We start from the raw sequence: 11,791 nt of genomic DNA, 5'->3' as shown, positions 1-11,791 counted from the left end.
AGCTAGCATTGATATAAGCAGGAGGAGCAGCAGGCCAGGGTAGGGGAGGAGATGGCGGGTAGGTGGATGGCAGTTAATGCCATTAGAGGGCATCAGGGCAGGGCAGGCCAGGGACGGAGGGGAGATCACTTCAGGCGACAGGCATGGTGGTGTTCATGCCTTCCTCCATGTGTGTGCATCTTCGATGCGAGGCTGACACGTTGTCCCTGTTTGCACAAGAGCTATTTGCATGTTAGCTGGGTTAGTACTAACATGTGTTATAAGTGAGATCATCTTTAACAGTTTCTTTTAATCAGAATCTCTTTATTATAGGTTTTTCGTCTCCTTCAGCGTTTTAACGATTTCTCTTCACGGTTCTTACCATAAGTTATTTCTAAGATTATTCCTTTCAGTATGAGATTCTCTTTTTTCTTTCCGATTCCTCTTGAAATTAAACTGTTGGAGATAGATGAAAATAAAGTGAATGAGAACGAGGAAGAGAACGAAATGAAGAAAAATAGTTAGAGATAGTCTCAGTATAACGATGCTTTTCAGAAAATATTATTTTTAATCGTATAGAGTTTCCCGTGCAATTGCGCAGCTAGAACCAAAATACACGTATTTAATTCAAGATCAAAATATTATTATATATCTGTAACGCAGTTCTCAAATTTTAATGCAAACGCATGCTTAACTATTTCTCAGTTTAGTAATCTAGAACTACCGAATGACCAGTGCTAGATCTTTCTCTTTTAAAATATTGGAAGTTACAGCCTCTTGGATCAAACTTGCGGGTTCACTCTTTAATCCCACGCAATTATGTTGGTCACTACAGCAAAGTGCATAACTTTCATTCTCAAATAGATGTTTTGCTTTCTTAAAGAAAATCTAGCTTATTTATATTTTTTATGGGGAGTCTTCCATCTTCATTTATTATATGAAAAATGCTATTTGTCTATCGACATATTTCTTAGCAAGAAATCTATCAAATTTCTTACTTTAAGATCGGATTGGAGATTCGTGCATCATTCTTCTCCGGTGAGCTCTCAGCTTCTCCAGCGAGGCTATTTTCTTCTCCGGCAAGCTCGACATCTCTGACGAGGTTTAGGTTTAGGGGCAAGGTTTGGAGTTTTGGGGGGATTTGTAGGCCTCCGGCTCTAGAATATGGTCGGGAAGCTCGTTGGCCCAGCGGTGGTGGTGGGCGGCAGGCAGGACGGCGAGGCGGCGGGGGCGTCGAGTCGTGAAGGTGGTGGATGGCGGTTGGGTCAGCGATGGTGGCGGGAGAGAAGAGATTGGAGTGGTTAGTGGTGGCAGCAGTCGAGGGCGGCGAATCCAGTGGCGATGGCGGTGGCGTCTCCAGAGCCAGTCAGGGAGGTGGTGGCAGCGGAGAAGCGCGGGAAGGGAGAGGGGAGGTGGAGAGAGGACATGCAGCGGAGGAGGGAGTGACGGCGCCAGCGATGCGATGGGGATGCAGCGCGTGAGGTGGTGGGTGGGGAGGTAGCGCGTGAGTGGATGAGGCTTGGGCATAGTGGATGGGGCGGAGGAGGTCATGGAGGCCGTTTGAGGTCTATCCGATGGCCCAAAATTCGATAGATTTGGTACATCTAAATGTATCAACAAACATCTAGTCATTCTCTTATTATATATAGATATCTTTTGGTAAGTACTAACAACTTGGCTGTAATATTGTTGCACTCGCTTGCAGTGTGTGACCGTTATGTTTGTTACTCGTGGAAAGAATATGTGTATACTTTATGTGCATGCCATATTAGTTTTAGGTCTTTATTTAGTTTATTTTTTTATAATTTAATTTGGTACAAGTAAATCTTAGTTTATTTTTTTAATTTTGAGTCGACTCAGTAACCCAAAACTTACATCCCTATATATACAAGTACGCTGAAAATCAATAAATCCGTTACGAAGTTGCACGTCAAATCTTTTGAAGGCAAGAAGGTCCCGGAAGGGGTGGTTATCTAGATCCATTTTAAGAAGACTAAATTTCTTAGAAACACATACATTTTGTTGCCCCTATCAGAAACCCCCACCATTTTGCATGTATTTTAAAGAATTACACGTATTACATATGTTCTTTAGTTTCACAAAACCATTTTTTTTTCTCTCTGTGAACGAAACATGGCTGTGACAGCCTGAGCCCGCTCGTCAGTAGGGCGGACTGGATACATGCTAGGTTGACATGGTGACCCTCGCCAAAAAAAAAAGTTAATATTGGTGGCCGGGCTGGATCAGACCTAGCTTTAATTAGGTTAATCGACAGAAATAAAGGCAAAATGCCCTAAGTAGATGAAGAATTGAATCTCACGCGCATGTTTTGTGGAGATTGGGAGGGGATGACCATTGCTTGCAATCTGCATGCCTAGTGTCAGGGGCGGAGTCAAGAGACGCGTAGATCATCTCTAATCATATTCTCTTCATTTCATTCCCTTCTCGATTCTCTTTCTCGTTTTCATTCTATTTATTTCCTATCATCTCTAACAGCTTCACTTTGAGCGGAATTATGAAGGGAAATGAGAGATAATCATGTTTTGAAGGAGTGACATTAGTAATTTCTTCGTGACGAGAACCGTGAAGGGAAACCGTTGTAGCGCTGAAAGGAACGAAAATCCCGTCGTAAATGAATTCTGGACCCTAAAGAGAAAACTTTGGAGATGATCTTAGCGATGGCACATGTCCCGTTCAAATTCTAGTTTTTCAGTAAATTTTAATAGAAATAGTTTTTTTTTCTTCTGAAGTTGTAAAGGCACCTTCACTAATATACTCTGCTTAATTTTTAGACTAGGTCTCCCCATGCCTGCACCTAACCTTTAGAAGGTGATATCAATTGGATCTGTGCTTCTTGGCTAGCTGGACCTTATTCAATTCCCTTATGGTAGAAGGAAGACTCACGCACCACGATCAGATCTCACGGATGGCCTTAATTGGGTATCTCCGCCGCAGCTGGATTAGCAAAACTTGTCGAGATATTTGATTTGATTTTGGGAACACATAAATTGTACGGTACCGTCCAGCTGCCTGAAATTACTTGAGAGGTGTTACACACCTAGGTTCGTCTCTGGCGGGGCCTAGATTTTCGAGTGATTTTTGAGCCGTAGAGAAATTATTATGAAATTATTGGCAAGAATGATTTCGGACCACAGGAATTTCGTAACATTTTCTACTTCTTACAGATTTACTGCCAGGGATAATTCGTGATGCAATAATCATTTTTGTTAGTTTATTGTAAGAGCGTTTGAGTCCACAGACCATGCTCTAGAGTGTGGCAACACACACCGTCCACACCCACCCCACAGACCATACTAAAGATCATTGCGCTACTGATACATAGGCCTCAGAGTCTACAAGTCGGTACACAAATACCTCAGAGTCTGGCAAGAGTGACAGAGCCAAGAGCTGCTGGTTATTCATAGCAAAAGCAACAGCTTGACCCCAGCCTGCAAGAGTTAATTACTCTGCTAGTGACATTCATCTTGGGGTACATTACATATGAGCAGTTGGGGGTTGAACTTGCGATATCACTCAAAATCATGGCTTCGCGTGGGATGTAATTCGTTCTCAGCTCATCCAAGAAATTTCGGTCACGGTTAGGAGGTCACGGTTAGGAGGATAACAATGACTTAATGATAGGATTGTCAACGGACCAAGCTCGAGTGAACTTAGCATGGCAAGTTTGAGCTCGATAGAGACTTAAGCTGAGCTTGAGCGATTCTAAGTTGTCGACCGAGCCTAGAGACAAGCTCGAGCTTGGCTCAGCCTAAGTTCGACTCGCTCGAGTAGGTTTGTTAACAGCTAAAATTCATAATTTTTCTTCTTTATTTTTAAGCAAGCGTATAAATTATCAAATTATTGAATATAATAAGAGGCTCACGAGCTTCGAACCAGACTCGAGCTCGGCTCATTTAGGCACAAGCGCTTCGAGCTCAGTTCGAATTTCAGACGAGTCGATTTCGAATCGAGCTTTTAACGAACTTAAATAACTTTTCTCTTGAGCCTCGATCTTTTTTTGATAGCCCTACTTAATGACACCAAAAGCGAGACATTTGAATAACTTGAATGTTTCTGTTTGCCCGGTCAGATGGAAATATACTTTTCTCATGATACATGCATAGAGATAGAGGCAAAATTAACTCCTATATTGGATTTCAGCAACTACTTCCAGCCCCCTAAATTGACAGGGCAGTTCGCACTGTACCTCATAATGGTACTGCTGCGACAGTTTCAGCTGAAGAGGAATCCCGATTTGATGATGGACTGTTGATGGTCCAGAAGTGGGATTGATCCAGACATCCAGCACCAGCATGGCTGACCTTCTGCACATTAAACTTATCTTTTAGCCCAAAAAAAAAAATCAGAATGCAAAGCAACTAATATAGCATGGAAATGGCTTGGAAACTGGGATTCGTTTGATGAGTAGAAAAGGATACTTCTTGTACCCGACAAGTAGCCATGGAGAAATGGTCGGTTCTTCGAGCGGTGCCAAGACATAACCCATGGAATAGATTCACAAAATCTGAACAATGAGAGAATATCCGGAGCATGACGACGAGAATGAACTCCCAACATCATGTCAAATTGTTAGGTCCTTGAGTTCAGGACTCGTTGCCGTGTGAGGCCTCAAATTAGGATCATGGCTCCCATCCAAATAAGCATCTGAAGGATGGAAGGATGTGAGATCTGTAGCGCAGGCCGCAGGAGCAACATTCATGGTCGCAACCACTCAGGAAGTGAAGTAAATGGGGACGTCTTGCTCCCATGTGGTTGCATTAAGCAGCGCCTCTGATCGCCATGTGAGCATGTTTGCAGCAGAGGTGGTGGATGGGTCTCCATGGATCGGACAGTGAAACTGAATGCTAATGTGAAATACCTCCTGGTAAAGGACAAAAAAGATAATTGTCAGGAAAAAGACGAAGGAATTTCCCATGGGAACATTGCATATTATCGGTAGAAATCAGCAGAATGCATATGATACAGAAGTTTGTTGTTTTGATGCTAACATGACAAACATAAACAAACCGGCAATTTAAGAGTAATCAGAAAATGGCTGTATTCAGATATAGCATTTGTGCTGCTTAGTTATCTCACCTAGAGATTGGTTTTCCTTTCCATTTGCAGCACCAGAGCGCAAGAAACAGCTTAACCAGCTCCGGGTTTCACCACATAGACAGGTTAGGTTGCAAGTTTTGGCAAGGCCCAAGAGATGGCTGGTACAGTAGGACAGCATCTAACGCTGATTTAAAGCTGTCACATAATTTGCTGGACAATGTAAGGGATGGCATATTATCATAGGGGGAGGACAAAAAGAAAGGTGCCAGGTAGTATCATGACTCCACATACCCATTATTTTAGCCAAATTGCTGAAAGTGTACACCAGACGAGAGAGAAAAAATCATTCCTATGTAATATGTAATATGCATGTTCACTCCCACTGGAGTAGATCAGAGAGGGAGAGAGTAACCTCCAGAGTATAGAATTGAATATGTACATCTATATGCATAAAAGGAACATAGCAGACAGAGGGGGGCAAATGGTCTAGCAAAACTGACAATCACAACGTACATAACACAAACTTAATGAAGCTTAGAAGCATTTCTCCAGAAACAACTTCTGGAAAAACTCTACCGCAAGAGGATTATATGTATTCTAGTTTCTTTTGCTTCCCTACAAACAGATATTCTTCAAAAGCATGTGAGTTTAAGTTCAACATTGGCTTAAACAACTGGATTAATGTGAATGATTTGATATTTTCGATTCAACTGCTTCAGCAATCTTTAGCAAATGGAACCGCCATATCATCAAGATAGATTTATGTTAAAGTGTAAACAAGATGTTGACATCCACTGTAGACTTATTACAGTTTAGCTAATCATTCTAGGTCGGCGCATCTTGCTTCGCACAGGAAAGTCGAATTAACAATAGGTGAGTGCAGATTGCAGAATAACTCCAATTAACATATTCTTGCAAATGATTTGTTCTATCCTTACTGCACAAAATTGCTTTTATGTAAAGATTACCAATGACACAGAGAGGTGGCTGTGTGCATATCTGCATTCGAATCCATCACATCCTGCCTCCTGGAGTGCTGAAAGCAACGCTATGACTGTTTAATGAAGATATCTTGGACAAAAATCATAACTTTAGTACAGCATATTGGCATGCTTTGTCTCATCCATTTTTTCCAAACAAAATGGCAGAGCCAAGTGATCTGCGTCAGATAACATGATTGAAACATGGTATAAGCAGTATTCAAGCCTGCCACAATCATCGTGATATGTTTCACTGTTTGAGCTTAGGCTAATATTTGTAAGTCCAAATATGTCAGTAGCGAGAGAAGAGTATCCAATCTGTCGCAGTCTGTTCAAGCTTGGCTGCTTGGGCTAATACCTGGAACTCCAAATATGCCAGCAGCTAGGGAATGATATATAACTACACATCAAGGGCTCAAGGCAGGGACATATTATATCCGTAGCTTAACAATGGTCACAAGTACTTACTTGTGAACTTGGTTTCAAGTAAAAAAACTAATAACACAAATTTGCTCTTTTATGCTACACACGCACAGCCGCCAATTCAGTCTCTGCAAAATTCATTCATATCCCCTAAATCCATCTCAGAATCATCTGAAATAGAATAGTCATCTAAGATACCATCTGAATTTTCACTTTCAACATCCAATACGGCATCATCACCACTAGAACCATCACCACCTAACAAGTAGTCCTCTGAATCTGAAGACGAATCAAAGTTTCCAAGATTCTTTAACCTTCCTCTGTAACCAGTAAGTTGAAGGACCTTTTCCCTCCAACGCACCAACGGGCACTTATCTATTAATTCTGCCCCATCATATGCCTCTGTTAAGAACACACTCAATCTCTTCCCCCTCTCACAAACGTAAAAGATGCCATAATGCTTCAAGAGTAACCTCATCAGCTTCTGTGGCATAACAAACTCACGACGGAAATGCGTGAGGTGATCGGTCACCAGCCTCCTTTCCAACATGAAGCTCAGCATCTCGTGCATCACTGCAACAGCCCTCTTATCAAACTTTGGTGAGCCAGGAGTCAATCCCTTTGCCTCCGCATAAGGCGATAGATAGGTGATCTTCTGAAACTGCTCGGTATTGCCCGTTTTCACATAATGGTGAGCTTTTCCTCGGAATCTGTAGTAACTTTTAAAATTTGGTGGGAACTTCATTGGGAATGGAAGCGAGAGCTCTCCTGGTAGACCGGCATTGGAGTTGAAATTGACATCGCCGGCCAATGCTGCCGCCTTCTTCTCAAGCTCAGTGATTGCCCAGTTTGGATTCCAAGAAACAAGCTCCAAGTACTCGCCATCCTCCAATCTGACCACCCTGAACTTCTCAGGGAACATGTGCACCCACCGTGTCCGGAAATCGTGAGGAAGCCCCATGTCGCGCCGGAAGTGCGCGATCTTGTCGACCGGCAGGCGCCGGTCCACCGACATCATGAGCATCCTCGTGACGTACTGCGCGGCCGTGGGGGAGTGCTCCTCTAGCAGGCGCGCCTCCTCCTCGACGAGCGCCTCTGCCTGCGGCGAGAGGCCGGCCCACATGACGCCGCGGCTGTCGCGGCAGACCTCGAACATGTGCGGCGAGCGGCGCACGAAGTGGGCCACCTTGTGCGGCTTGGTGAGGCCCAGCTGCGGCCGCAGGATCTCGAGGCGCTTGAGCGGGGTGACATGCTCCTCCTCCTTCTTGAGGGCGTCGACGACGGTGAGGACCTTGGAGAGCACCTTCCAGCGCTCGACGGCCACCTCGAGCGCCTGCACCCGCTTCTTCTTGCTCCGGTCCTTCACGCTGCGGCCGCGCGTCATGCCCCGCGAGGGAGAGAACTGGTAGGGGCAGCGGCATTCGCACTGCCCCTGACCTCGGCGGCTGAGCAGTTCCGTCAGGCAATTGCGCAAACGGGTGGCGTGCATGGCGCAGGATGCGGCCAGCAACTACTCGACCAAAAAGAGTAGTGGAACGATGATGTGAAGGCGCTGGAAGGAGGAAGCGGAGGACCCCAAAGCTAATCGCGCTGCTGAACAGCGGCGAGAGGAAGAGGAGGAGGCGGCGGCGACGACGGGGAGAGTCGGAGAGGTCGAGGGACAAGAGGGAAGAAGTGAACAGGCCGTGTTTGATGATCGTTTAACAGAAGCCCGTATCGCTGGTCTGAACGCTATTAGCCCATATCTCATTAATGGGCTTTTTGGGCCCATTTATACTAGGCCTCTGATCTGAAGCCCAAAAGTAGTTGTAGAAGAGACAGCAAAGCTTAATTAAGGATGCCTCGTAAGTACTAGGCCCACCAGTCAAGTTTGCCCTCTTCGATGATTGTTGCTACTGCTAGTGCTAGAGAACTTTTTTTATATATTTCTTAAATAAAAAAATTACAAAAAATGGGTGTCTGTTTTAAAAAATCGCATATCTAAGACTACTGTCGCTGGAAGAGATTTTTCAAAACAGACGTCTATTTTTGCAATTTTTTTATTTAAGAAATATAGAAATAAAAAAGTTCAGTTCTAGAGTGCAAATACAAGCTCTTCCTTCTCTTAAAAAAAGGAAGAAAAGTTTAGGAAGAAGGATGTTCATGTTCTTGCTCAAATATGATCATGTTCTTGCTCAAATTAGATCATGTTTCCGGGAAAAAGAAACAATAGAATGCAGCCGGTTGGACTGGTTGGATGGGCTGTGCTGAGAGGGAAAAAGGAAAGGCGGTCTGAGAAGAGAAAGAGATAGGCCTGAGGTAAAATGGAGAAAAGAAAAAGGGAAAATGCTTTTGCAACAAATTCAAATTAAGGATTTGAATTTGGATTTGGGAGTAAAGCTCCGAGATTTAGAAGATGATTTGAATCAAAATTATTTGAATTCAAATTCAAGTTGAGTTGAACAAAAACCAAGAGTAGATATGAATTGAGAGACATTCATATTATAATCTCCACACCAAGAACCGCAACAATAATAAACCAAATACATATGAATAAACTTAATGCAAGGATTTATTTAGAAATTAAGGTGGTGTATTTCAAAGGGATATATATATATATACACACACTTTTACTTGATGTTTATTTGGTTTAACTAATATGATAGAACTTAGGACATTACAGTGTCCTCTTCAGGTTACCCAAGGGTTCATGTACGACTACAGCTGTCGGATGTTGGGGGATGAAATCCAACAGCAGTTGTCGAAGAGCCAGCTCGTGTGCACGTTCGTAGGCCTTGAGGTGGGAGTCGGCGCCTCACAGACCGATGAGCAGCGCCTACCAATACGCTCCCTATACCTCCGTGTACCTCTCTTTCTGCATCAGTGCCCACCCTAGATTGCTCTGCACAACAACCATGGCCAGAATGAATGATCAGCATCTTTGGATTGAGTATTTGAATTGAGGATAACTTGAATTACATATTGGATGCTATCTATGTTATATTTTCAAATGCTTTGTACATATCTGAAAGTGGGAGTATTAGTAGAGTGGCATAGGTGCATAGGTTTTAGTTTGGTATTGCTTGTACTTTATTGACTCAAGTAAGGTTATTTTTATATTATTTGGGTATTGTTAATCAGAGATTTTTTTAATGGCATAGATTGTTTTGGCGTGGCTCCAGAGCCATCTCCTATGCGTCTGCATGGAATGATCCTCTCAAGAGAGAAGCAGCCAGTAGCAATAGAGAGGTATTTCTTGGAATGAAGAGTGATGAGAGAATCAGAGAAGGGGGCGCTCGTATGATGGTGTATTGTGTTGGTGTTGTGCAATGGAGACAAGTTTGTTTTAGTTAATCTGTGTTATTTTTTGAGCATTTGTAGTATATGTACAAGTTGTTGGTATATAACTTGTGATAATTTTCTCCGAGAAGATAGAAATAGATATGGTTGGCATCATTGCCGCAACTTGAAAATTCTAATTGTTGTTGCTTACTTTCTCTTCTGACTATATACATATTTCAATTCGATCAGTTAAGATAATTGTATTTGAAACTCCATGTTATATTTGCAACTTATAGTGAGAACAGTTGTTTATGAAGTAGACATCTGACTTGGCACAAGTCCTGGGCTGAAAAGAGGCTAGAAACTGATTGTGGTCATTATTTTTCTTTTTTCTAATTTTTGATGTTTGTATAGCTTTTTTTCCTCTCTGTACTTTGATCAAGTAACAAACTCAATTTTATTAGACCATCTCCAACAGCTACCTCAAATCTTCATCCTCAAAATACTATTACAGTATCCCCTATCACTATTACAGCATCCCTTATCTCTAACACTGTAGCAGTATTGTATCACTGAATAGAGGATCTGTTGGAGATGGATTTCTAGTGCTACAGTATACCGCAAAATACTGTAGCATTAGAATCCTCAAATTTGGAGACTCCGTTGGAGATGGCCTTATCTAGTGTAGCTGTGTACTGTTTTCTCTTTTTGTTAGCTATCACTCGTGTTGAAAGAGCTCTCTGTCAGGACAACGACCGTCTTTTAATATACACAGCAAATACGTAGGAGGATGAAAACTTCTTCGCAAGTCATCGATTCAAAGATGTGAACGTAAGACTCTGAAACAAAATATAATTCAAAGATGATAATTATATGCTAATATCACTTGAAAATCAATTTATATACATTGCTTTTAGAACCAATGGGTAAGTTGATCAAAAGTTCATCAAAATCAACACAAATCAAACTATTCATCTAAGCAAACAGAAAACTAACTTATTATATTCACTTTAATCTTATTAAGATAACAGAAAATTAATTTCTTCCATCTATCTAACTAAAAAAAATTAGATCATTTCATAAAAAACAAAAATAACCCAATATATCTAATATACCCTCTAACTAAACACATCCTAATTCTCCGTCGTGCTGGTGTCGGAACGGGTCCAACGGGGGCGGGCGGCAGATGCACGCGGGAACGTCACGAAGAACCCGTCGACGGGCCGAGGAAATCTACGGGCCTCGATTTGAATAGTAGTGGTCGTGCAAGTTGCAGTGGCTGGGATGGGATGGTCCTCGTCGTCTAGCTCGGCTCGGCGTGTGAATTCAGCGGTTGCCGCCCATAGACTAATCCACCGCATGGTGGTGCTGCTCCAAAAAGTAGTATACGCGTACGCGTTTTTGGCGGGTGGGGCACGTTTTCGTGGTGTCCTTTTGGACCACCCTTGGAGTTCTCATCCGTCCATAAACTAGTACTCCAGCAATTTGAGGTTGTGATTGCAGTTTTATTTGGGATTTTTCTTCTTCCCTTCGAAATTGTAAGTGAACCGAGGATCGTGAAACTTTTTAGGCTAAAATTTTCCACACTTTTTAAATTTCATATGTCTGAAATTTAGACATGTAGCTTTCAGCTTAGAAGATCTCTTTAGGAGAGAGGGAGGTTTTGTGGAGGAGGTGAGGAGGTGGGGGGACACAGTTGATTATGGGTGGTCGAGGATGATCCGTAGAAAGTGTTAAAGTAGAGGTGAGTGGAAATGATCCGATAGAACTAGATTAGTGTGATAGAACTAGATTAGTGTGATGTAAAAAAATTTGATAGATCTAGTGATAGAAGCACTATCGGAGACTGGTGGAGATCCAGATTAGTGTGATGATGAAAGATTTTGATAGATCCAGTGATAGGAGCACTATCAGAGACTGTAGAGGTGGATGAGATGCGAGTAAGTGAGCCGAAGATGGTCTTTGGACTGTTTGATGATGATCAGACGATTCGTCACACGGATTTTTTTAACAGCTGTCGGAAAAATAGCACCATCTTGCGTCAGTCATGATTTGCACAAGGAAAAAAACATACAAATGAAAGGCACGAA

General features: G+C 42.6%; 1 protein-coding gene across 1 annotated transcript; it reads right to left on the bottom strand.

Annotated features, from left to right (window-relative positions):
• Positions 1-6,123: 6,123 nt before the first annotated feature.
• LOC133916780 (protein WHAT'S THIS FACTOR 1, chloroplastic-like) lies at positions 6,124-8,342 on the bottom strand. Its single transcript, XM_062360617.1, has one exon. The coding sequence runs from the start codon at positions 7,927-7,929 to the stop codon at positions 6,562-6,564; it is 1,368 nt and encodes a 455-aa protein (XP_062216601.1). The 5' UTR covers positions 7,930-8,342; the 3' UTR covers positions 6,124-6,561.
• Between the last annotated feature and the right edge of the window lie 3,449 nt (positions 8,343-11,791).

This window comes from Phragmites australis, chromosome 4 (genome assembly GCF_958298935.1).
Source record: "Phragmites australis chromosome 4, lpPhrAust1.1, whole genome shotgun sequence".
Lineage (NCBI taxonomy): Eukaryota > Viridiplantae > Streptophyta > Magnoliopsida > Poales > Poaceae > Phragmites > Phragmites australis.
The sequence above is the reverse complement of the archived record's forward strand: the minus strand, read 5'-3'. Positions and strand labels throughout refer to the sequence as shown.

Bases quoted from the DNA above. Each gene is read 5' to 3' on its own strand.
- LOC133916780 (XM_062360617.1), bottom strand. From the start codon at position 7,929: ATGCACGCCACCCGTTTGCGCAATTGCCTGACGGAACTGCTCAGCCGC.